This window comes from Mustelus asterias, chromosome 26 (genome assembly GCF_964213995.1).
Source record: "Mustelus asterias chromosome 26, sMusAst1.hap1.1, whole genome shotgun sequence".
Taxonomy (NCBI): domain Eukaryota; kingdom Metazoa; phylum Chordata; class Chondrichthyes; order Carcharhiniformes; family Triakidae; genus Mustelus; species Mustelus asterias.
In genome coordinates, this window is record NC_135826.1 from 42,357,300 (window position 1) to 42,383,752 (window position 26,453).

The window sequence follows — 26,453 nt, forward strand, 5'->3', positions numbered from 1 at the left end:
CGGAAAAAGACCCTTCCACTACCACCCTCTGTCTTCTAAGGTGGTGTTGAGCTGCCTTCTTGAATCGCTGCAGTCCATGTGCTGTGGGTTGACCCACAATGCCGTTAGGGAGTGAATTCCAGGATTTTGACTCATAAACTACTAAGGAATGACGATATATTTCCAAGTCAGGATGGAGGGGAATTTAAAGGTGGTGGTGTTCCCATGTATCTGCTGCCCTTGTCTTTCTAGATGGAAGTGGTTGTGGGTTTGGAAGGTGCTGTCTAAGGATCTTTGGTGAATTGCCGCAGTGCATCTTGTAGATAGTACACTCTGCTGCGACTGAGCGTCGGTGGTGGAGGGAGTGGATGTTTGTGGATGTGGTGCCAATCAAGCGGGGCTGCTTTGTCCTGGATGGTGTCGAGCTTCTTGAGTGTTGTTGGAGCTGCACCCATCCAGGCAAGTGAGAAGTATTCCATCAAACTCCTGAATAGCAGAGCAGGCTTGAAGAGTTGCATGTCCTGCTCTTACTTCTCATGTTTCTATATCTGCAAATGTTGGCCTGAGATCTCTGCCATGTAACCTCCTAGCAGATATCCTGTGACATTACACTATGGGGGGAATTCTCTGGCCGCTCATGCCGGCGGGATTCTCCGGTCCCCTCCCAGTGCACCCTCTCCCGCGGGTTTTCCGCTGGCGTGGGGTGACATCAATGGGAATTCCCATTGGCAGCGACAGGACCAGAGAATCCCACCACGAGTGAACGGAACACCACCTCCCGCCATGGGGAAACACGGGAGTGGGAGGCCGGAGACTTCCTACATCTTTACATTCATTTCTCCCTCATCTCTTTATCTCGTTTCCCCTTAAATGAATTGATATTATTCAGTTCAAATACACCCTGAGGTGATGAGTTCCACATTCTCACCACTCAATGAGTGAAGAGTTTCTCTTGAATTCTCGAAAGTAAAGTTTATTTATTAATCACAAGTAAGACTTACATTAACACTGCAATGAAGTTACTGTGAAAATCCCCTAGTCGCCACACTCCGGCACCTGTTCGGGTACACTGAGGGAGAATTTAGCATGACCAATGCATCTAACCAGCACGTCTTTCAGAATGTGGGAGGAAACTGGAGCACCCGGAGGAAACCCATGCAGACACGGGGAGAATGTGCAAACTCCACACAGACAGTGACCCAAGCCAGAAATCGAATCTTGAATGGCCTCCATCTGTTCCTATATTGCACAGGCTGTGATCCAGTTAAGGGGATGTAGAAAAGAACATTATTGGCCCAGTAATCCAGAGGCACAGACTAATGCGACATTAGTTCAGATGGTGGCACAGTGGTTAGCACTGCTGCCTCACAGCGCCAGGGACCTGGGTTCGATTTCTGTCTTGGATCACCATCTGTGTGGAGTTTGCACATTCTCCCCATGTCTGCGTGAGTTTCCTCCGGGTGCTCCGGTTTTCTCCCACACTCCAAAGATGTGCGGGTTAGATTGATTGGCCATGCTAAATTGCCCCTTAGTGTCAGGGGGGTAGCAGGGTAAATGTGTGGGGTTACGAGATAGGGCCTGGGTGGGATTGTGGTGGTGCAGCTTCGATGGGCTGAATGGCCTCTTTCTGCACTGTTTTATTATGAGTTGAACTAAAATTCCCTCACCTGTCATTGAGGGATTTTAAGATTTATTTATTAGTCACAAGTAGGCTTACATTAACACTACAATGAAGTTACTGTGAAAATCCCCTTGTTGTCACACTCCGGCGCCTGTTCGGGTACACTGAGGGAGACTTTATCATGGACAATGCATCTAACCAGCACATCTTTCAGACTGTGGGAGAAAACTGGAGCACCCGGAGGAAACCCACGCAGACACGGGGAGAATGTGCAAACTCCACACAGACAGTGACCCAAGCTGGGAATTGAACCTGGGTCCCTGGCACTATGAGGCAGCAGTGCTAACCACTGTACCACCGTGCCGCCCCACTGCCCTGCCTCCGAATCCTTTTCATAATATAGTATTTCAATATGATTTAATGAAGATTCAAGATAAGTAGACATTCTGCTGCTTTTCAGCCATGTCCATTGAAGCACAGAGTAGAACCATAGAATCCCGACTGTGCAGGAAGAGACCATTCGGCCCATCGAGACTGTCGGAAAGAACATCCCACCCAGGCCCTCCCCTCCGCCCCATCCCCGTAACCGAGTGCATTTACCATGGCCAATCCACCTAACCCACACATATTTGGACTGTGGGAGGAAACCAGAGCACCCAATGGAAACCCACGCAGACATGGGGAGAATGTGCAAACTCAAGAAAGGGAGCACCGAGCCTTCTGCTTTTTTACAATCTTGTCAACCTGCATCTCTTTGTTTAGTGATTCCTATTTCTGCACCAATTATATCAATATTATTTATTCCCTTTATCTGTCCAGTTGATTTCAAGCATTGCATTTGATGCTGGATTATCCTTCTCCGGAGGCATTCATTTCAAAGAATGGGCCAATTGACAATCTCTCCAAGCCAGTAGCCATTATTAGCTAATTAATCCCAAATTAATATACATTTCAGCAGTGAATCAGTGTTTCAATGCACACAGAATGTGATGTGGAGATGCCGGCGTTGGACTGGGGTGGGCACAGTAAGAAGTCTCACAACACCAGGTTAAAGTCCAACAGGTTCATTTGGAATCACGAGCTTTCGGAGCGCTGCTCCTTCATCAGGTGAGTGATGAAGCTCCGAAAACTTGTGATTCCAAGTAAACCTGTTGGACTTTAACCTGGTGTTGTGAGACTTCTTACTGTACACAGAATGTGTGAGCAAACAAATCAATATTGTATTGAAATTAATATCCACCAGTGTTGAATCAAAGTGAAAATTCATTGTCTATTTGTCATTCTCTGAGCAGATTCTATTTTAGCAAAAGAAATTGCATTGCAAATGTTGGGGTGAATTTTCCTGTCCCGCCTGCTATGGGAATCGGAGCAGGCGAGGGGCAGACCATGGAAAGTTCCATTGACTTATTTGAGGAAAGTTGTAGTGGTATTGGAGGCAGTTCAGAGGAGGTTCACCAGATTGATTCCAGAGATGAGGGGTTTGTCGTATGAAGAGAGATTGAACAGTTTAGGCCGATACTCTCTGGAATTTGGAAGAATGAGGGGAGATCAAATTGAGGTATACAGGATGATAAAAGGTATGGATAAAGTAGACATGGAGCGGATGCTTCCTCTTGTGGGGCATTCTAGGACGAGAGGTCACATTTTTAGGATAAGGGGCAGCAAATTTAAAACAGAGTTGAGGAGAAACTACTTCTCCCAAAGGGTTGTGAATCTGTGGAATTCGCTCCCCCAAAGTGCGGTGGATGCTGGGACGGTGAGTAAATTTAACGAGGAGTTAGACAGATTTTTAATTGGTAATGGGTTGAAGGGTTATGGGGAGAAGGCAGGAAAATGGGGATGAGGAGCATATCAGCCATGATCGAATGGCGGAGCGGACTCAATGGGCCGAATGGCCTAATTCTGCTCCGATATCTTATGAATTTATGAACCTTGGGCGGGATTTCCCAGTTTCAGGGTGAGGGCGGCTGGAAAATCCCACCCAATATTGTGTCTACTGTTAATTGTTGACAGCAAGCTCTAACCTCTGCAACTTGCAAACCGTTCGTAATGTTTGGTTCTTTGAAATATGATATCAAAAACCACTCGCCACATTTCCTTAAAAGTTCAGCATAAACGTGGAATCGCTTGTGGTTAGCTGCTGTGACCTTTCACACCGGGTGGGGGGGAGGGGCTGGGGTCGCTGAGGCTGCTGTCAGGTTGACCTGTAACCCTGTCCCTATCTGCAGTGTTAGTCTTTGAGGGGCAGAGGGAGGAGCAGTGAGATTAAAGGCTGTGCAATGATGCTGAATGTCCTTTGGACACCTGTCATGTGTTATTGGTTTGGACCAGTCTCAGCGACATGCGAGGGAGCTAGGAGGCTCTGAGAGAGGGTGTTTGCGAGTTACCCACCTTAGCGATCGCCATGGCGCAGCTGTGGCCAGACATCTCTATTAACTGCTGCTGCCCAAATCTGTATTCTTCATAGAGTTCCTCCTCCAGCTCCTTTGCCTCTTCTTTACTGCAGAATATACAAGAGAATGGGACAGTGAGAAGCGAATCATCTCCTGGTCTCTGAACTTCTTACAACAGCAATCGGAGAACATTCAGCTCTGACTCAGAAGGTCAGGATTTAAGTCCCATTCCAAAACCATGAACTCATAATCCAGCTTGACAGTCCAGTGCAATACTGAGGGAGTGCCGCACTGTCAGAGGGTCAGTGCTGAGGGAGTGCCGCACTGTCAGAGGGTCAGTACTGAGGGAGTGCCGCACTGTCAGAGGATCAGTGCTGAGGGAGTGCCGCACTGTCAGAGGGTCAGTATTGAGGGAGTGCCGCACTGTCAGAGGGTCAGTGCTGAGGGAGTGCCGCACTGTCAGAGGGTCAGTGCTGAGGGAGTGCCGCACTGTCAGAGGGTCAGTACTGAGGGAGTGCCGCACTGTCAGAGGGTCAGTACTGAGGGAGTGCTGCACTGTCAGAGGGTCAGTGCTGAGGGAGTGCCGCACTGTCAGAGGGTCAGTACTGAGGGAGTGCCACACTGTCAGATGGTCAGTACTGAGGGAGTGCCACACTGTCAGAGGGTCGGTACTGAGGGAGCGCCGCACTGTCAGAGGGTCAGTGCTGAGGGAGTGCCGCACTGTCAGAGGGTCAGTGCTGAGGGAGTGCCGCACTGTCAGAGGGTCAGTGCTGAGGGAGTGCCGCACTGTCAGAGGGTCAGTGCTGAGGGAGTGCCGCACTGTCAGAGGGTCAGTGCTGAGGGAGTGCCGCACTGTCAGATGGTCAGTGCTGAGGGAGTGCCGCACTGTCAGAGGGTCAGTACTGAGGGAGTGCCGCACTGTCAGAGGGTCAGTGCTGAGGGACTGCCGCACTGTCAGAGGGTCAGAGCTGAGGGAGTGCCGCACTGTCAGAGGGTCAGTACTGAGGGAGTGCTGCACTGTTGGACGGGCTGCCTTTCAGTTGAGGTGTTCTCCCTGGCATTTTGGGTACATGATATCACATAATAAAAAAGATTTGGTTATGATACTTTACATACCCACGGTGATTACATTTCGAAGATGTTTCATTGGCTGTAAATTCCTTTGGGATGTCAGAGACGCTATATAAATGCAAGTGTTTCTTTCCCAGCAACAGGGTTGGTTGGTCAGTAAAACATTGTGATGCACCAATCATTTGACTCAATGCTGGAATGTGAGATTGTAGCTGTGAGTCTGCCTCAGAGAGCAGCAGCTATATCGAGGAGATGTTTGAATGGGTGTTGTGATAGTGCAGTGGGAGGGAGCCAGGGCCATAGGGAGAGGGTGGGTGGGTTTGGGAGGTCACGAAGGGACATGGAGAAGGCATCTGGACACCTTTTAAACACACCTTTCAAAATTCACAATATGCTTCAGCACTCCTCTGAGGGGACATGAACCACCTGCCCCGACTCTACGGAAATTGCCAGGGGGTGTGAGATGTCCACCCCCACAATGGGACCAGACAGTCTTGGAGAGCCGTTTGTGGGCTTGTGGCCTTGTCCCACACCAACAGGAATCGGCAGCACTGGGAATGAGAGTGAGAGTCCTGGATTTGGGTTCTGCCTGCCATTTTTAAAAGCCTCCAGAGTCAACCTGACTCCCCGAAAATCCAGCCCAAGAACCTTGAATTTGGGGATGGGAGGTTGTTGAGTCGGGGAGGGGAGATGGGGAGTGGGAACTACTCTTTGCTTTTCAATTGTAGAGTAGACCATTTGGGACGGAGGTGAGGAGACATTTCTTCACCCAAAGAGTGGTGAGCCTGTGGAATTCATTACCACAGGAAGTAGTTGATGCCAAAACATTGAATGTATTCAAGAGGTGGCTGGATATAGCACTTGGGGCGAATGGGATCAAAGGTTATGGGGAGAAAGCAGGATTAGGCTATTGAATTGGACGATCAGCCACGATTGTGATGAATGGCGGAGCAGGCTTGAAGGGCCGAATGGCCTCCTCCTGCTCCTATCTTTTATGTTTCTATGTTTGGAAATTTTGTCGAAGGAGTATTAGTGAGTTGCTAAAGTGCATCTTGTAGATGGTTCACACTGCTGCCACTGTGCATCGATGGTGGGGGAGGCTTTTGAAGGTGATGGATGGGGGTGCCAATCAAGCAGGCTGTGTTGCCCTGAATGGTGTTGAGCTTCTCGAGTGTTATTGGAGCTGCATTTATCCATCACACTCCTGGCTTGTGCCTTGTAGATGTCGGACATTCTTTGGAGAGTCGGGAGCGAGGAACCCGCTGCAGAATTCTGGCCTTTGAGGGGATTGGCGGTGGTGGGGTTCCCTTGTGCCTGCTGCCCTTGTCCTTCTGGACAGTACAGATCACAGATTTGGGAAATGATGTTGAGGAAGTCATAGAATTGATTATCTATAATGTAGACTTGCGGAAATAGGAATGCATGGTGGGGTGGCACAGTGGTTAGCACTGCTGCCTCACAACGCCAGGGACCTGGGTTCAACTCTGGCCTCGGGTCACTGTCTGTGTGGAGTTTGCACATTCTCCCCATGTCTGCGTGGGTTTCCTCCGGGTGCTCTGGTTTCCTCCCACTGTCCAAAATTGTGCGGGTTAGGTGCATTGGCATCTTACATTGACTCTAGTGTCAGGGGGGATTAGCAGGATAAATATGTGGGGTTATAGGAATAGGTCATGGGTGGTATTGTGGTCGCTGCAGACTCGATGGACCAAATGGCCACCTTCAGCACTGTAGGGATTCTATGATTCTATGAAACTGAGAAACTCCAGTGAAGGGCCAAGATCCACACAGTAGTTCATCAACAAGTTGAAAAGAATAGGAAAGAAGACCTGAGTTTATCTTGGTTTTTAAGTGATTACAGGTTGCAGAGGGAAGATTTAATTAATCTGTGTTCAATTAGAATTGATTTTGTGATCAAAACTAAGGATAAAACTAACAAGACAGAGGTATGTTCCAGCGAGGATGATTAACAATTACAGGCATGGGAGGATAAAGAGAGCGAGAGAGAGCAGACAGAGAACGGAATCGGGAGGATAGAGAGAGCGAGAGAGAGCAGACTGAGAACGGAGACAGGAGGATAGAGAGAGCGAGAGAGAGCAGACAGAGAACAGAATCGGGAGGATAGAGAGAGCGAGAGAGAGCAGACAGAGAACAGAATCAGGAGGATAGAGAGAGTGAGAGAGAGCAGACTGAGAACAGAACTGGGAGGATAGAGAGAGCGAGAGAGAGCAGACTGAGAATGGAGCGGGAGGATAAAGAGAGTGAGAGAGAGCAGATTGAGAACGGAGACAGGAGGATAGAGAGCGCGAGAGAGAGCAGACTGAGAATGGAGTGCGAGCCTGGAGTTCGGAGCTCCTGAGGTAAATTCAGGATTGAAAAGTGACACGGGACAAGTGGAAGCAGCTGATTGGGCGAATATGGTCGGGTAAGTAGTTACTACTTTTATAGCTTATAGTTTGTAAGGGTTATATTCTAAAGTTAATGAGGACCGGGGAAGAAGGACCCTAGAGTAAATGCTATCATTTGATTTTAGGTATCTTCCAAAAGATTCAATTTAAAAGAGTAAGTCTTGGAAGGAGAGCTCAAAGTCATAGTGTGCTCCTCCTGCTCTATGTGGGAAGCAAAGGAGGACAAAAGGATTGGTTAACAAGAGGAAAGTAGAGAGTAAGCTTGTGGGGAACATAAAAACTGACTGTAAATGTTTCTATAGGTATGTGAAGAGGAAATATGAAGACAAATGTAGGTCCCTTACAGACAGAAACAGGGAAATTTGTAATGTGGAACAAAAAAATGGCTGACCAACTAAGTACATACTTTGATTCTGTCTTTACAAAGAAGGACATAAATAATGTGACAGAAATGTTGGAGAACACAGGGTTTAGTGAGAGGGAGAGACTGAAGGAGATCAGTATTAGTAGAGAAATGGTGCTGGGGAAATTGATGGGATTGAAGGCCGATTAATACCCAGGGCCAGATAATCTACATTCTAGAACATTTATGGAAGCGACCATAGAAATAATGGATGCATTGGTGGACATCTTCCAAGATTCTATAGACTCTGGAACAGCTCCAACAGTTTGGAGAGTAGCTAATGCAACTATCGTACATTATTATAGCTATTTAAAAAGGGAAGTAGAGAGTTTAGACCAGTCAGCCTGATGTCAGTGGTGGGGAAAATACTAGAATCTATTATCAAAGATTTTATAGCACAGCACTTGATAAACAGTGGCAGGATCAGACAGAATCAATATGGATTTACCAAAGGGAAATCATGCTTGACAAATCTACTGGAATTCTTCGAGATTGTAACTTGTAGAGTTGATGAGGGGGAGCCAGTGGATGTGGTTTATTTTGACTTTGAGAAGGCTTTCGACAAAGTCCCACATAAGAGATTAGTGTGTAAAATTAAAGTGCATGGGATTGGGGGTAGTGTATTGAGGTGGATAGAAAACTGGTTGGCAGACAGGAAACAAAGAGTAGGAATAAACTGGTCTTTTTCTGAATGGCAGGCAGTGACTAGTGGGAGTACCGCATGGACTGGTGCTAGGACCCCAGCTATTCACAATATAAAATGATTTAGTTCAGGGAACTAAATGTAATATTTCCAGACGACATACAACTGGGTGGGAGGATGGACTGTGAGGAGGATGCAGAGATACTTCAGTATGATTTGGACAAGTTGAGTGAGTGGCAAATGCATGGCAGATAATGTGGGTGAATGTGACGTTATCCACTTTGGTAGCAAAAACAGGAAGACAAATTATTATCTGAGTGGTTATAGATTGAAAGAGGGGAATGTGCAATGAGACCTGGGTGTCCTTGTACACCAGTTGCAGTGAAGAAGATAAATGGTATGTTGTCCTTCAAAGCGAGAAGATTTGAGTACAGGAGCAGGGATGTCTTGCTGCAATTATACAGGGCCATGGTGAGACCACACCTGGAATACTGTGTGCAGTTTTGGTTTCCTTATCTGAGGAAGGATTTTTTTGCTATAGTGGGAGCGCAGGGAAGGTTTACTAGACTGATTCCTGGGATGGCAAGACTGACATATGAGGAGAGGTTGAGTCAGTTAGGATTATATTCGCTGGAGTTCAGAAGAACGACGGGGAATCTCATAGACACCTATGAAATTCTAACAGGGCTAGACAGGGTAGATGCAGGAAGGATGTTCCCAATGGCGGGGTGTCCAGAGCTAGGGATCACAGTCTGAGGATATAGGACTGAGATGAGGAGAAATGTGGTTCACCTTTAACCACCCTAGTGGGCACAGTAAGAAGTCTCACAACACCAGGTTAACACCCTGGTAGATACAACAATAGTTGTAGCACAGTGGTTAGCACTGCTGCTTCACAACTCCAGGGGCCTGGGTTCCATTCCCGGCTTGGGTCACTGTCTGTGTGGAGTTTGCACATTCTCCTTGTGTCTGCGTGGGTTTCCTCCGGGTGCTCCGGTTTCCTCCCACAGTCTAAAGATGTACGGGTTAGGTTGATTGGCCATGCTAAAATTGCCCCTTATTGTCCTGAGATGCATAGGTTAGAGGGATTAGCGGGTAAATGTGTAGGGATATGGGGGTAGGGCCTGGGTGGGATTGTGGTTGGTGCAGACTCGATGGGCCAGATGGCCTCTTTCTGCCCTGTAGGGTTTCTATGATTCTATGAATAGTGGAGCTATTGACTAAGCACAGTGCTCAATCGCTATTGCTGAACTTGCAACAGAGACATGAGGTTAGGGAAGCCCCTAGGGGGGGTGGGGAGGAACAAAATTAGGAACGACCAGTTCATCCCTAAGCACCCTACACTGTATAAGTTTACTTCAACAACAAGTCACAAAGCACGTGAATCGTAATGCAGCGGAAAATCATAGACTGGCATATTCCAGTTTTTAATAACCAGTGTTTATTGCCTTTTGTGACAGGCTCCAGCCCCAGTATTGTTACCACGCCAAGTTTTCAGTGGAGTGAGCTGATTTTTCTTTGCATCTTGTGAGTGCGAGTTTTATGAATTCTTTAAGCACCAGGAATAGATTGCTGTGAAGATCTGTTAGTTACCGCCCCCGTCTCCACCTCAGCAAGAGTCCTCGCCTTTTATCACCTTCTGCCACCCATTGCCAAGCCAATTTTCTTCCTTTTTATTTGATTAACTCAATCTCCCGCAGCGCAGCACATGAGGAGTGAAGGAAAGGACTTACATTTCGATACCGTCTTTCACAATCCCAGGACGTCCCGGAGGGTTTTACAGCCAATGAAGTACTTTTTGAAGTGTAGGAAACGCAGCTGCCAATTTGCACACAACTGGTAATTAATGACTGCATCATCTATTTTTGTGGTTGTCGGTTAAGGGATAAATATTGTCCAGGACACGCGGGAGAACATTCCTGCTCTTCTTAAAAATACTGCCATGAGATCTGTTATGTTCACCTGAGAGGGCAAAGAGGGCCTCAGGTTGAGGTCTCGTCTGAAAGACGGCAGCTCTGCCAGTGTAGCATCCCCTCTGTGCGGCACTGGGGGTATTAGACTACAGTTTGTGTTCAAATCTCTGAACCAATTAACTTTTTTGATTTGATTTATTATTGTCACATGTATTAGTATCCAGTGAGAAGTATTGTTTCTTGCGCGCTATACAGACAAACCATACCGTTCATAGAGAAGAAAAGGAGAGGGTGCAGAATGTAGTGTTACAGCCATAGCTAGGGTGTAGAGAAAGATCAACTTAATGCGAGGTAGGTCCATTCGAAAGTCTGATGGCAGCTGGGAAGAAGCTGTTCTTGAGTCGGTTGAGGTGACTTCTCATTGAGGTGAGAGTGCCACCCACTGAAACATGGTTAACACCGTGAAGACTTGAGCCGGGATTTTCCGGCCCCCTGCGGCGTGTTTTCCGGTGGCGAATGGGGCTTGCCATTGGCCATCAGCAAGATCTTCTGGTCCCGTTGCGACCAAAGGCATCTTTATGGCTTGCCCATCCTGCTATCAGGGAACCCACTCCAGGGGAGGGGGGCCGGGGGGAGGGGGGGGATGGCTTCCAGCGGGACTGGAAGATCCTGCTGGCAGGAAGGGCAGGAAACTCCCACCCTTAGTATATTTTTTGGGAAAGATGGGGTTAGAGATTTAGGAAATAATTGGATCCAGACACACAGATACAAGTCAATTTTCAATTTAATGTCACAATGTAATCCTTTTTAAAATTCATTCGTGGGACATGGGCATTGCAGGCTGGCCAGCATTTATTGCCCATCCCCCTAGTTGCCCTTGAAGAGGCAGTTGGGGAGGCGATGGCCTAGTGGCATTATCACTAGACCATTAATCTAGAAACTCAGCTAATGTTCTGGGGACCTGGGTTCGAATCCCGCCACGGCAGGCGGTAGAATTTGAACTCAGTGAAAAAAAAAAAGGGCGGTGGAATGAAGAATCTACTGATGACCATGAATCGATTGTCGGTAAAACCCATCAGGTTCACTAATATTCTTTTGGGAAGGAAATCTGCCATCCTTACCCAGTCCGGCCTACATGTGACTCCAGAGCCACAACAGAGGTTGACTCTCAACTTTTTAAAATTCATTTGTGAGACATGGCTAACCAGCATTTACTGCCCATCCTTAGTTGCCCGAGGGCAGTTGAGAGTCAATCCCATTGCTTTGGCTCTGGAGTCACATGTCAGCCAGACCGGGTAAGGACGGCAGATTTCCTTCTCCAAAGGACATTAGTGAACCAGATGGGTTTTTCCGACAATAGTTTCACGGTTATCAGTAGATTCTTAATTCCAGATTTTTTTAATTGAATTTTTTTTATTGGATTCAAATTCCACCATCTGCCGTGGTGGGATTTGAACCCGGATTCCCAGAACACGAGCTGAGTTTCTGGATTGGGAGTCTAGCGATAATACCACTCGGCCATCACCTCCTCCTAATTTCATATCATTGCTGGTTAGGTGGCAGAAATTTGGATAACTGGGAAATAGATCTGATTGGAGGATGGGAATGTTTCCAAGTGATAGTCTTCATGATTGGAGTGGGAATGATTGGATAATTCCCCTGTCAATCAAATGTGTAGACCTTACCACTATAAACGACTGGGGTTGAATTTACCGAAATAATTTGCGTCACTTCTCCCCTGAATTGTGGGAGAAGTGGCTGCAGTTTCGGTCATGAGTTCTGTTTGCCGCTTTTCACTGAGACTCTTTTCAGATTGACTTTTTGCTGCAACCTTCTGTTTAACTAGACTCCACTGAGTCCTGCCATCAAGTCCCACCCTCACCTCCAACTCACTGACAAAGTGGTGTCAATATACAATTCAGGCCGAGACTCGATAGTGCCACCACTGTCGGGAGCTGTAATTACAGCAGGAAAGTTTACATTCAGGCTGTTTCAACTCAGTGTCTTTTAGGATCACAGAACAGCCCAGAGAGCCTTACAACAATTAAATACTTTTGAAGTGGGTCCCTCCTGTAATGTAGGAAATGATAATGGAATGAAATTGGCAGCCTGTTTTAAAACTCTGAATATCTTTTTAATTTCACTGACCTCAATTTGTTTAGGTCTGTTTTGCACTTTTGGTCAAGTTGAGAAATTGGCTGAAGAAGCAGGGGGGGTTTTTAACGCTGTGAGTTGCTATGACCTGGAACACACTGGCTGAAAGGGTGTCGGAAGCAGATTCAACAGTAACTTTGAAAAGGGATCTACAAAAGAACTTAAGAAATGTTTGAAAATCTCAGCAGGTCTGACAGCATCTGTGGGGAGAGAATAGAGTAAACGCCGCAGCCTGGAAACCAAGATCGAAACATGTAAATTGAGTCTGTGTCTTTATAAACTCTGTTTGTGAACAGAATTCCCACTCACCTGAAGAAGGGGCTTAGAGCTTCGAAAGCTTGTGTGGCTTTTGCTACCAAATAAACCTGTTGGACTTTAACCTGGTGTTGTTAAACTTCTTACTGTGTTTACCCCAGTCCAACGCCGGCATCTCCACATCGGGAGAGAATAGAGCCAACGATATGAGTCGAGATGACATCCTGACTCGAAACGTTGGCCCTGTTCTCTCTCCGCAGAGGACGCCAGACCTGCTGAGATTTTCCAGCATTTTCTGTTTTTGTTTCAGATTTCCAGCATCCAGAGTATTTTGCCTCTATTTTATATTAAGAAATTTCTAGCTGGAGAAACCTTTTGAGTCTGTTTCACCGACCCACAAGGTCAGCTCCTCCTTCCTGCATGGTCCCCATCCCATAATTCATAGAATCGTAGAATCATACAGTGCAGAAGAGGTCCTTCGGCCCATCAAGTCTGCACCAACACAGGAGAAACATCTGAATACACAGCTGATCCTATCTACCAGCACTTCAGCCATAGCCCTGAATGTTATGACGTGCCTAGTGCTCATCCAGGTAATTTTTAAAGGATGCGAGGCAACCCGCCTCCACCACCCTCCCAGGCAGCGCATTCCAGACCGTCACCACCTTTTGGGTAAAAAAGCTTTTCCTCACATCCCCCTAAACCTCCTGCCCCTCACCTTGAACCTCTGTCCCCTCGTGACTGACCCTTCAAATAAGGGGAACAGCTGCTCCCTATCCACCCTGTCCATGCCCCTCATAATCTTGTATACCTCAATCAGGTCGCCCCTCAGTCTTCTCTGCTCCAACGAAAACAACCCAAGCCTATCCAACCTCACTTCATAACTTCAATGCTCCACCCCAGGCAGCATCCTGGTGAATCTCCTCTGCACTCCCTCCAGTGCAATCACATCCTTTTTGTTCCTTTAATTCCAAAAGCCTATCAGTCTCGGTCTTGAAAATATTCCACAATGGAGCATCCACAGCTCTTTGGGGTAGAGAATTCCAAAGATTCACAACCCTCTGGGGGAAGGAATTTCTCCCCATCTCCGTCCTAAATGGCTGATCCCTTATTCTAAGCTTCTGACCCCTTAGTTCTAAATTGCCCAGCCAGACTTAGCATCTTTTCAGCATCAACCCCATCAAACTCCTACTTCTAGCGTCAGGACTGTTTGAGCTGAACCAGTGTAGATATATTTAAGGGGAAATTAGATAAACTCATCTGGGAGAAACAGAAGGGTGTGTCGATAAGGTAAGATGAAGTAAGGTGAGAGGAGGTTCATATGGAGCATAAACACATGAACCAGTCAGGCTTTATTTCCATGCTGAATATTCGATTTAAATTGAGCATTTTGTGCCACTAAACTTCAAGTTGGACCAATTTATACTGGCAGCAAATTGTTCACCAATGAGATCACTCCAAAGTACAATGTACTCCGGGGCGGTACGATGGCACAGTGGTTAACACTGCTGCCTCACAGCGTCAGGGACCTGGGTTCAATTCCAGCCTTGGGTCACTGTCTGCACATTCTCTGTGTGGGTTTCCTCCGGGTGCTCTGGTTTCCTCCCACAGACCAAAGATGTGCAAGTTAGGTTGATTGGCCATGCTAAATTGACCCTAGTGTCAGGGGATTAGCAGGGAAAATAAGAGGGGTTATGGGAATAGGGCCTGTGTGGGATTGTGGTCGGTGCAGACTCGATGGGCCAAAAGGCCTCCTCCTGCACTGTAGAGATTCCAGGAACATGCAATTTTTCTCACCCTATCACAATAAGGATTAGAAAGTGTTCAGTAACTGATGCAGATTTCAGTTTAAGAAAGTTCGTGGAAAAGTTAAGTGCTGCATGAAAGCTAACAGTTAAATGCAGCACAATGCAGCATATGGAAAGTTTTTAACAACTCTGAGCTGGTGATAACTTTGGCTGAGATTTACATTGAGATCTGATGTCTAGACAGATGATCTTATCTTCCCTGTGAAGGAAGAAAGCTCCTTTGACTCCAGTCTACTTTGCAGTGAATGGGAATGTGAACACGCAGTTACCTCATATGTTGAACATGAATACAGTGTCACGGAATATTCCAGCAAAAGACTTTTTTTCACACTTGATTCCCAGGATTGCTTTTTACCTTCATCATTGGCTGAACATCCATGGAAATGTTCCCGAGCGTTTGTAAACAATCATTGAGTCATAGAGTCATAGAGTTTACAGCATGGAAATAGACCCTTCGGCCCAACTTGTCCATGCTGCCCTTTTTTGTAACCACTAAGCTAGTCCCAATTGCCGCTGTTTGGCCCATATCCCTCTATACCCATCTTACCCATGTAACTGTCTAAATGCTTTTTAAAAGACAAAATTGTACCCACCTCTACTACTGCCTTTGGCAGCTTGTTCCAGACACTCACCACCCTCTGTGTGAAACAATTGCCCCTCTGGACACTTCTGTATCTCTCCCCTCTCACCTTAAACCTATGCCCTCTACGTTTTAGATTCCCCTACCTTTGGGAAAAGATATTAACTATCTAGCTGATCTATGCCCCTCATTATTTTATAGACCTCTATAAGATCACCCCTCAGCCTCCTACGCTCCAGGGAAAAAAGTCCCAGTCTATCCAGCCTCTACTTATAACTCAAAACATCAAGTCCTGGTAGCATCCTAGTAAATCTTTTCTGTTTAATAATTTTCTTTCAAGTTCCAAGAAAGTTTCAAGAAAGAATTCTCTTTCAAGTTTAATAATTTCATTTCTATAATAGTCAGAATAATATCCATATTTCAGAAGGCTCAGCAATGATTGGTTGCATAAATTTGACTTTTGTACCTTCAAGGATGGAAGATTGAAGGGTGATCTGTTTAAAATGATAATGGGATTTGGTAGAGCAGAACTGGTAAGAAGGAGGGGACATAATCATAAGATTAGATGTGGTCCACTCAGGAGTGATGTCAAGAAGCACTTCTTCACACCAAGAGTAGTTGAAACCCAGAATTCTCTCCCCAAACTCTGTGGATGCTGGGGGACAGGTGGAGCTTTGAATCGATTACTGGGAGGTGATGGTATCGAGGGATAGGGTGTAAAAGGGAGCAACTCACAAAGGAAGATGAGGTGAATTGGTGAACACTGGCTAGGTCTCCCTCTGCAAGTCGAATTTCTTTTAAGAGCTTGAAACTTGCTTTTGTTTCGCATCTTTCACAATCTCTGGATGTCCCAAAGTATTTCACAGCCAATTACACAGTGTAGCCCCGATAAGTTACGGCACGGTGGCACAGTGGTTAGCACTGCCGCCTCACAGCACCAGGGACCCGGGTTCAATTCCGGCTTGGGTCTGTGTGGAGTTTGCATGTTCTCCCCATGGCTGCATGGGTTTCCTCCAGGTGCTCCGGTTTCCACCCACAGTCCAAAGATGTGCGCATTAAGTGGATCGACCAAGCTAAATTGCCACTTAGTGTCAGGGGGGGCTAGCAGGGTAAATACGTGGGGCTACCTGTGGGATTGTGGTTGGTGCAGACTCAATGGGCCGAATGGCCTCCTTCTGCACTGTAAGGATTCTAAGTCCCCAGCACCTGATGCTCTGCATCCCAGAGTACTCAAGCAAGTGGCCCTAGAAATAGTGGCCGCATTGGTGATCATTTTCCAGCATTCTACAGACTCTGGAAGAATTCCTATGGATTGGAGAGTAGCTAACGTAACCCCATTTTTTTAAAAAGGAGGGAGAGAAAATGGGGAATTGTAGACCAGTTAGCCTGACATTGGTGGTGGGAAAATGCTGGAGTCAATTATTAAGGATGAAATAACTGAGCATTTGGAAAGCAGTGACAGGATTGGTTTAAGTCAGCATGGATTCACTAAAGGGAAATCATGCTTGACAAATCTTCTGGAATTTTTTGAGGCTGTGACCAGTAGAGTGGACAAGGGTGAACCAGTGGATGTTGTGTATCTGGACTTTCAAAAGGCTTTTGACAAGGTCCCACATAGATTAGTGAGCAAAATTAAAGCCTCATAGAATTGGGTGTATTATATTGACGTGGATAGAGAACTGGTTGGCAGACAGGAAGCAGAGTGTGGGAATAAATGGGTATTTTTCCGAGTGGCAGGCAGTGACTAGTGGGGTACCGCAGGGTTCAGTGCTGGGACCCCAGCTATTCACAATGTACATTAATGATTTGGACGAAGGAATTGAATGCAATATCTCCAAATTTGCAGACGACACTAAGCTGGGTGGCAGTGTGTGCTGTGAGGAGGATGCTCAGAGGCTGCAAGGTGACTTGGACAAGCTGTCTGAGTGGGCAAATACTTGGCAAATGTAATATAATGTAGATAAATGTGAGGTTATCTACTTTGGTGGCAAAAACAGGAAGGAAGATTATTATCTGAATGGTGGCAGTTCCGGAAAAGGAGAAATGCAACGTGACCTGGGTGTCATGGTGGAACAGTCGCTGAAGGTTGGCATGCAGGTACAGCAGGCAGTGAGGAAAGCTAATGGCATGCTGGCCTTCATAGCAAGAGGATTTGAGTACAGGAGTAAAGATGTCTTGCTGCAGTTATACAGGGCCTTGGTGAGGCCACACCTTGAGTATTGTGTGCAGTTTTGGCCTCCTAGTCTGAGGAAGGACATTCTTGTTATCGAGGGAGTCCAGCGAAGGTTCACCAGACTGATTCCTGGAATGGCAGGACTGACATATGAAGAGAGACTGGATTGACTGGGCTTGTACTCTCTGGAATTTAAAAGAATGAGAGGGGACCTCATAAAAACATATAAAATCCTGATGGGACTGGACAGGCTAGATGCGGGGAGAATGTTCCCAATGTTGGGGAAGTCCAGAACTAGGGGTCAAAGTCTAAAATAAGGGGTAAGACATTCAGGACTGAGATGTGGAAGAACTTCTTCACTCAGAGAGTTGTGAACCTGTGGAATTCTCTACCACAGAAAGCTGTTGGGGCCAGCTCATAATATAGATTCAAGAGGGAGCTGGGCTTGTCCCTTGTGGCTAAAGGGATCAAGGGGTACGGAGAGAAAGCGGGAGTGGGTTACTGAGAGAGCATGATCAGCCATGATCACATTGAATGGTGGTGCAGGCTCGAAGGGCTGAATGGCCTCCTCCTGCACCTATTTTCTATGTTTCTATGTAGTCACCGTTGTAACGTAGGAATTACAGCAGCCAATTTGTACACAGCAAGCTCCCAAGAATAGCATTGGAATAATGACCAGATGATCTCTTTGAATATAATAGCAAAATACTGCGGATGCTGGAAATCTGAAATAAAAACAGAAGATGCTGGAAAACGTCAGCAGGTCTGGCAGCAGAAGAGAGAAACAGAGTCAATGTTTGACTTTGCTTTAGAGTTAAAGAGAGGCAGCAATGTGCATCATTAACTCAAAAGGCTAGCTCTGCTTCCCGCTCCTCGGATGCTGCCAGACCTGCTGAGTTTTCCCAGCATTTTCTGTTTTTGTCTCTTTTGGTAATGCTGGTTAAGGGATAACTATTGGCCCAGAACACTGGAGAGAGCTCCCGTGCTCTTTCTCAAAATGGTGGCCCGGGAATCTTTACCATCCATCTGAGAGGGCAGATGGTTTAATGTTACATCTGAAAAACGGCACCTCAGATAGCGCAGCACTCCCTCAGTACTGCAAATGATGGAGGGAGCGGAGGAGCCTCGCAGTTTCGAGGTGTGGAGGAAGTATGAGTTGGAGTGGGAGAGGAGATTAGGTGATTTCAACACAGTGAGGAGGAGGATGAGTGGAGCCAATTTTTCAATGGGCATCTTGTGTCATCCACCTAGCCCTGTCTGAGGGAGATGATGAGATGGTCTAAGCAATGGTGACTGGGTCACATTAGCATCAAATGGATGGGCTGCCAGAACCAATGACATCTGTATAGGCAGCCCTAACTGATTGGGAAACTTACAGGATACTGCGAGGCCTGGATAGAGTGGACGTGGAGAGGATGTTTCCACGAGTAAGAAAAACTAGAACCAGAGGGCACAACCTCAGGCTAAAGGGACGATCCTTTAAAACAGAGATGAGGAGGAATTTCTTCAGTCAGAGAATGGTGAATCTGTGGAACTCTTTGCCGCAGAAGGATGTGGAGGCCAGGTCATTGAGTGTCTTTAAGACAGAGATAGATAGGTTCTTGATTAATAAGGGGATCAGGGGTTATGGGGAAAAGGCAGGAGAACGGGGATGAGAAATATTTCAGCCATGATTGAATGGCGGAGCAGACTCGATGAGCCGAATGGCCTAATTCTGTTCCTATGTCTTATGGGAAGAGGGTGGGGCACGTCATAATGAGGTTGCAGCAGGACCTTAACGGAGGAAGCGCATGAAGATATCAGAAGGTAAAGGGAGCAGCTGTTTATAGGGAAATGTTTTGCAGCAAGTTGATCAAATATTGGAAATAAATGTGAGGGCAAATCACACATGGGACTGTAGTAAAAATAAAGCAAAGCTGGGAGCTGATCTCCTTCATTGTAGCATTGGATCCTATGAACACTTGTTACTCCACACATGCACCTGGGCATCCGCTGCTCATTAGTATCCAGTCATTGTTCCTCTCTGCTTCTCTTTCTCCATTGCTGCCTGTTTCCTTCACCCTTCTCTGCCTCTCTCTCTGTCGCTCCCTCCCTCTTTCTTCCATGCAGTTTCCTTTTGTTCCTCCCTGTTTATTTCTGCTTCTTCGCTTTGTCTCCGTGTCTAACTCCATGACACTCACCGCCCCCCCCCCACACCTCCTCTCCCTCAACCCCCTGCATCTTCCTGTGGTGATCGCTGTCACCGCGTGAGGAGGACTTAATAAGGGCGATTCCAGATGAGTTACTGCTTGCTCAGAAGAGATTCCGTGATAAATTACTACAATTACAGAGGTAGACAAAGAGGATTTTGTGGGGGATTTGTTTGGCTTCAGCTCATCTGAAACAAAGAGTTTTGACAACTGGTGATCAGAAGTTCCAGCCTAACTTTGTGTCAAGGCTCCTGTTCACTTTCAATTAATATTCTATAAAGGAAAATACAGCATTTGTACTTGACTGATTCTTGGGATTCCTCAGATGGGGAAGTTATACTTCGAGGCGAGAATGAGCAAAATGGGCCAGCATTCGTAGGAGTTTGGAAGAATGGGAGGTGATCTCATTAAAACATGTAAAACTTTTAAAGATCTTGACAATGATGAATGCTCCCCCAGGCTGGGGAATCTAGAACATGGGGTCACAAGGGGGAAGGCAATGGTGCAGTGATATTGCCGCTGGACCATTAATCCAGAGACCCAGGGTTATGCACTGGGGATGCGGGTTCGAATCCTACCAAGGCAGGTAATGGAATTTGAATTCAATTTTTTAAAAATCTGGAATTAAAAGTCTAAAGATGACCATGAAACCATTGCCAATTGTCATAAAAACCCCATCTGATTCACTAATGTCCTTCAGGAAGGAAATCTGCTGTCCTTACCTGATCTGGCCTACATGTGACTCCAGAGCCACAGCAATGTGGTTGACTCTTAAATGCCTTCTGAAATAGTCACCCAGTTCAGGGGCAATTAGGGATGGGCAATAAATGCTGGCCCAGCCACTGACATCCACATCCCATAAACAAATAAAAAAAACAATCTCAGAATAAAGGATTCGATCATTTTGGACTGAGATGAGGAGAAATTTCTTCACTCAGATTGTGAATCTTTGGAATTCTTCACCCCGGAGGTTGAGGGCGGTCAGACATTGAGTCTATTCATAGCTGAGATCGAAGGTTACTAAGGAAATCGAGGGATATGGGGACAGGGCAGGAGAATGGAATTCAAGTAGAAAATCAGTCATGATCTCATTGAAAGGCAGAACAGACTCTTGAGGCATAATGACCTCTTCCTGTTCCTACAACTGACCCAATATGCAGTCTAGGAAGGAGTTTGGTTTGAGTCTTGGCTTGTGTTGACTCAGCTATTCTCCCCCAGGTCTGCAGCTGTACATTGATCTAAATGGCCCTTAAATTCTTTAGTGTCCTAAGATGAGCAACATTCGGCTGCCATCAGTCCCAGGTGCTAGTTTCAGGTGCTAGTCTCTCTGTACCAGCGTCACCTCGCATCCAGACTCACAGGCATGCTCGGGAGTTGTGGGTGGGGAGAGGGAAGTGGTCGTCAGCCTCTCACACTCACTTCACAGTGCCAGGAGAACGTGCTAAAAAGGTTCATACAGATGATACCAAAACTGGAAGGGTATCTATCATGAAAGACTTTTTAAAAATTCATTTGTGGGACATGGCTGGCCAACATTTATTGTCCATGTTGCCTTTGAAGGGCAGTTGAGAGTCAACCGCATTGCTGTGAGTCTGGAGTCACGTGTAGGCCAGACCAGGTAAGGACAGCAGATTTCCTTCCCTGAAGGACGTTAGTGAACCAGATGGGTTTTTCTGACAATGGTTTCATGGTCATCAGTAGATTCTTAATTCCAGATATTTTTTATTGAATTCAAATTCCGTCATCTGCTGTGGCGGGATTCGAACCCGGGTCCCCAGAACATTAGCTGAGCTTTTGGGTTAATAGTCTAGCGATAATACCACGAGGCCATCGTCTCCCCATGATGGGACTCTTTTCTCCAGAAAAGGCTGAGGGATGACCTGATAAACATCTTTAAGATTAGGTTGGGGTTTGATACTGTATTAAGAAAAGATACTTCCACATACAGGGGTCCAGAACTAGGGGTAATGAATATAAGATAGTCACTAATACATTCAATTGGGAATTCAGGAGAAACATCTTTACTCTGAAAGTGATGAGAATGTGGGAATCGTTACCACAGGGAATGATTGAGTTGAATAATGTGAACGTATTTAAGAGGGAGCTGGATAAACACATGAAGAAGAAACGAATGGAAGGTTATTAGAATTGAATTATAGAATCCCTACCATACAGAAGGAGGCCATTTGGCCCATTGAGTCTGTACTGACCACAATCCCACCTATTCCCGCAATCCCAAGCATTTACCCTGCTAATCCCCCTGGCACTAGGGTCAATTTAGCATGGCCAATCTAACCTGCACATCTTTGGACTGTGGGAGGAAACCGGAGCACCCGGAGGAAACCCACGCAGACACGGGGAGAATGTGCAGACTCCACACGTTTACAATGAGCCAAGGCCGGAATTGAACCCAGGACCCTGCCGCTGTGAGGCAGCAGTGCTAACCACCGTGCCACCGTGATAAGGGAGACGTGGAGAGGGTTAGGAGGATGCTCATTCAAGTATAACGACCAGCATGGATCAGTTGGGCTGAGCGGCCTTTACTCTGCTGCAAATTCTTATGAAATTCCAAATCCACAAAAAAAGACACTCTGGTAATTTTTTGAGACTTCGCTGTCTATCGACGTCACAAGTGGTCACTTAAACTAATGCACTGGGTCAGAATCAGTTCCTGACTGTCTCCAGCCTTTACAAAGAGTCAAAGGATAAAAACTGTCAATTTCCTTCAAAGCCTTGCCTATTTCCAAACAGAAAGGAACACATCATGAAAAGATTTCCTTTATGAAAGACAGCAATTTCAGTTGGCTGGAATAAAACGCTCGGGCTGCCAGTCCCAAATGAACGAAGATGTGACTTTGAAAAGTTAATGAGGTTTTCTGACAACTCCGAGAGTTACAACGAATGGATTGGTTCAAGAGCCAATTAATCCCCTTGTTATCTTGTTCAATTATTTGTTATTTTGAGAATCTGGTAACCCTCTGTGCCACTGCTAGCTCTGACTGAAGCATCTGTATTTGTCATTTGTCACATGCAGTTAAACAACACTCACACAGTCGGCCCTGAGCTCACGACTGCTGCAAGTTAATGGCATGATCTGTTTGAGAATCAAACTCAACAGAGACAACAACATTTCCATAATGCCTTTAACAAAGTTAAATATCCTCACGTACATCACAGGAGCATTATAAAACAGTACGGCACCAAGCCGCATACAGAGACTAGGACTGATGTCCAAAAGCTTTGACAAAGCGATCATTTTTAAGGAGCATCTTAAAGAAAGGGAGAGGCAGAGAGGTTTAGGAAAGGAATTCCAGAGCTTAGGGCCCAGGAAGCTGAAGGCACGGCCGCCAATGGATGGACAAAGGAATGGGCAAAAGGAGGATGACCGAGGAGATCTTGGAGGGTTCGGTGCGGGGGGGGAGTGGTGTTGGAGGAGATTACAGTGATAAGAAGTGTAGCACCATGGGGGGATTTGAACATGGGAACAAGAATCTTCAAATCGACTTGTTGCCAGACCAGGAGTCAATTTAAGTCAGCAAGCGAAAGGGGAAACAAGGAAACACGGCTTGGCGCAACTTAGGTTACAGGTATCAGAGTTTTGGGTGGGTTCAACTTTACAGGTCACCTGAGAGTTGAGTGGGTGGATATGCTATCCAGCGCGATACTCGCTCACAAGACTCTATGGTCCCAAATGCTCTTCTTACTGTTGCAGTTAAAATCCCAGCTGGATCACTGGACTAAACATGAGTTAAATCCTCCTGTAAGCCCCACTCTTAATGGAATATAGACTCAGGAGGCGTCCATTTAGATCCTGTTCTTCTATTTCATCATGATCATGGCTAACTCCATATTCCCACTTTAATCCCTTAATACCTTTAGTGAACAAAAATCTTATCCACCTCAGATTGAAAATTAACAATTCACCCAGAAACAGCTATCTTTTTCAGAAGAGGGTCCCAGACTTCTGTGTGTGAAAATTATCTCCTCGTTTTATCCTGAAAGATCTGGTTTTAATTGTTAGACTGTGAACCATAGCAACCCTACAGTACAGAAAGAGGCCATTCAGCCCATCAAGTCTGCACCGATCACAATCCCACCCAGGCCCTACCCCCATATCCCTACACATTAACCCACTAATCCCTCTAACCTACGCATCTCAGGACACTAAGGGCAATTTTAGCATGGCCAATCAACCTAACCCGCACATCTTTCGTCTGTGGGAGGAAACCGGAGCACCCGGAGGAAACCCACGCAGACACGAGGAGAATGTGCAAACTCCACACAGACAGTGACCCAAGCCGGGAATCGAACCCAGGTCCCTAGAGCTGTGAAGCAGCAGTGCTAACCACTGTGCTACCGTGCCGCCTAACTGTGCTCAATTAGCAGAAATTGCTTCCCTCTGTCCACTGTACTCATTCCCTTAAAGATTTTACCGATCACTCCTTAACTTTCTAACTTCCATACAATCCTGGTTAATTAACACTTGTGCCGGAATTTTATCGGCACGTCCGCCCCGGAATCGGGGCAGGTGAGGCTCGCAGAGTGGCATTCTCCGCAAGCCTCGGGTGGGGTCTAACGAGCCTCGGGCGGGTGAGGCAGTAAAATTCCGGAGTCCAGTTTTGATTGACAGCCTTCCGCCTGTGCGAGTTGATGGGAATGTAGCCTCAGAACTTGCTGAGGTTCCATTAGATCATCAGCTGCATTCATTATGATGGCTGATTAAGCTGATTCTGAAGAGGCGAAGTCCGCTTGCTGCACAGTGCCACACATGAGGTTGTCCCTTGCCGATGATGCAGGATGATCTATGCTGGCTTCTTGTGTGCTTTGGAGCTTCGGAAACCACCTGTCATCATGGTGCTGGACTCCTGCCAACAGCTGCTATCATCATTTGTCACCGAGAGTTTCCCACTTGTCCTGATTTATACTGAGGGCTTTCATGTCTCTTTTGACAGCATCCTTGAATCTGAGCTTTGGGTGCCCTGCGAGTCTCTTGGCAATGGGCTGCCTCCCAGTATGAGTCATCCTTGGGGATGTAACCATCTTGCACCTTGCACACATGCCCAGGCCAGTGAAGCTTTCCTTGCTTGTCCACAGTAAATCTACACTGCACCCCCACCAAGGTCAATATATCCTTCCTAAGGTGGTTTCCAGAATTGCGTTCAATACTTTGGGTGTGGTCTAACCAGGGTTTTGTATATCTGAAGCTACGATGCTGGGACTCTAAGATCTGATTTCCATTCACCTTTTTGACTACTTTCTGTTCATGACTGTTAAACAATCCATGATCCCAACTCTATTCCATCTAGAAAGCAATCTGATCTATATGTATAGGTCCAAAGTAGATGATCTCTCACCTGTCTACATTGAAATCCATCTGCCACAGTTGCCTGCTCATTAATGCCTACATCCTGAGAACAAATCCAGCAATCCAAAGGAAGGGAATCCCCCCCCAAGCCACACTGGGGGATTCAGTGGCATTGTGCTCATGTCACTGGACTAGTAATCCAGGGATCTGGGCTAGTGCTCAGGAGGGGGGGGGGGGGGGAGGGGGGCATGACTTTAATCCCACCACAGCAGCTGGTCAAATTCAATTCTGGAATTGAAAGCTAGTCTCAGTAATGGTGACCATGAAACTACCATTGATTGACGTTAAAACCCATCTGGTTCACTAACGTCCTTTAGGGAAGGAAATCTGCCATCCTTACCTGGTCTGGCCTACATGTGACTCCAGATCCACAGCAATGTGGTTGTCTCTTAACTGCCCCTCAGAAATTACCGAGTGCTCACTTCAAGGTCAATTAGGAATGCGCAACAAATGCGCGTCCCATGAAAGAATAAAGGGTAAACCTGCACCTGATGTCTCAGGCCAGAGGCTCTTTTCACAAGAAGACGTTAAGTCATGGAGAGGATTCCACCTTTTAGGTGAGACCTAAACCAGGGGCCATAAAGATAAAATAGACACTAGTAAATCTGGGATGCCACGGTAGCACAATGGTTAGTACTGCTACTTTACAGCGCCAAGGACCCAGGTTCGCTTCCCGACTTGGGTCACTGTTTGTGTGGAGTTTGTACATTCTTCCCGTGTCTGCAGGGTTTCCTCCGGGTGCTCCGGTTTCCTCCCACATTCTGGAAGATGTGCTGGTTAGGTGCATTGACCCGAACAGGCGCTGGAATGTGGCGACTAGGGGGGATTTCACAGTAACTTCATTGCAGTGTTAAGGTCAGCCTTACTTGTGACTAATAAATAAACTTTACTTTGGTAGGACATTCAGCAGAAACTTTTTTACCCAGACAGTAGTGAGAATGTGGAACTCACGACCATAGGGAGTTGTTGTTGTTTCCCTTCCCACACCTCATGATGCACAAGGACAGACTTCCATCTGTTCCCTTGGTCAGGTTTTTCCTGGAGCAAGTCACTAGTCTGACAGCAGGAGCTTATAGCTGGAGGAACGCCACTCCGCATCAAGCATGATTGACCTGGTGCCTCTCCCGCCCTTACTGACAGCCATGTTGGAACAATTCTGCAGGTTGATACTCAAGCTGTTGACTGCGTTATAGATGCCCCTTATCACAGGGAGTGGTTGAGGTGAATTGTGTAAATGCATTCAAGAGGGAGCTGGATAAACACAAGTTGGAGAAAAGAACAGAAGGATATTCTGATAAGAATCAGAAGAAGTAGGGTGGGAGGAGGCATGTTCGGAGCATGGACACCATGATGGACCAGGATGGCCAAATAGTCTGTTACTGTGCTGCAAATTCTAGGTAATGGAAGACAATTAAACTTCCACTTGGGAATGACAATAAAAATGGTGGACAGATGCTTAATGTATTCCCTTATCTATTGCTTCAATAAGGGTATTAACTTT

At 46.4% G+C, this 26,453-nt stretch overlaps 1 protein-coding gene across 1 annotated transcript in view; it reads right to left on the bottom strand.

The window, feature by feature from the left end:
- yjefn3 (YjeF N-terminal domain containing 3) overlaps positions 1 to 11,002 on the bottom strand; it is a 61,347-nt gene extending 50,345 nt beyond the window's left edge. Inside the window, exons 1-2 of the mRNA XM_078198738.1 lie at positions 10,872 to 11,002; positions 3,992 to 4,100 (exon numbers count right to left, since the gene is read on the bottom strand). Coding sequence (XP_078054864.1) covers positions 3,992 to 4,100; positions 10,872 to 11,002 — 240 coding nt within the window. The remainder of the gene's footprint in view (positions 1 to 3,991; positions 4,101 to 10,871) is intronic.
- Between the last annotated feature and the right edge of the window lie 15,451 nt (positions 11,003 to 26,453).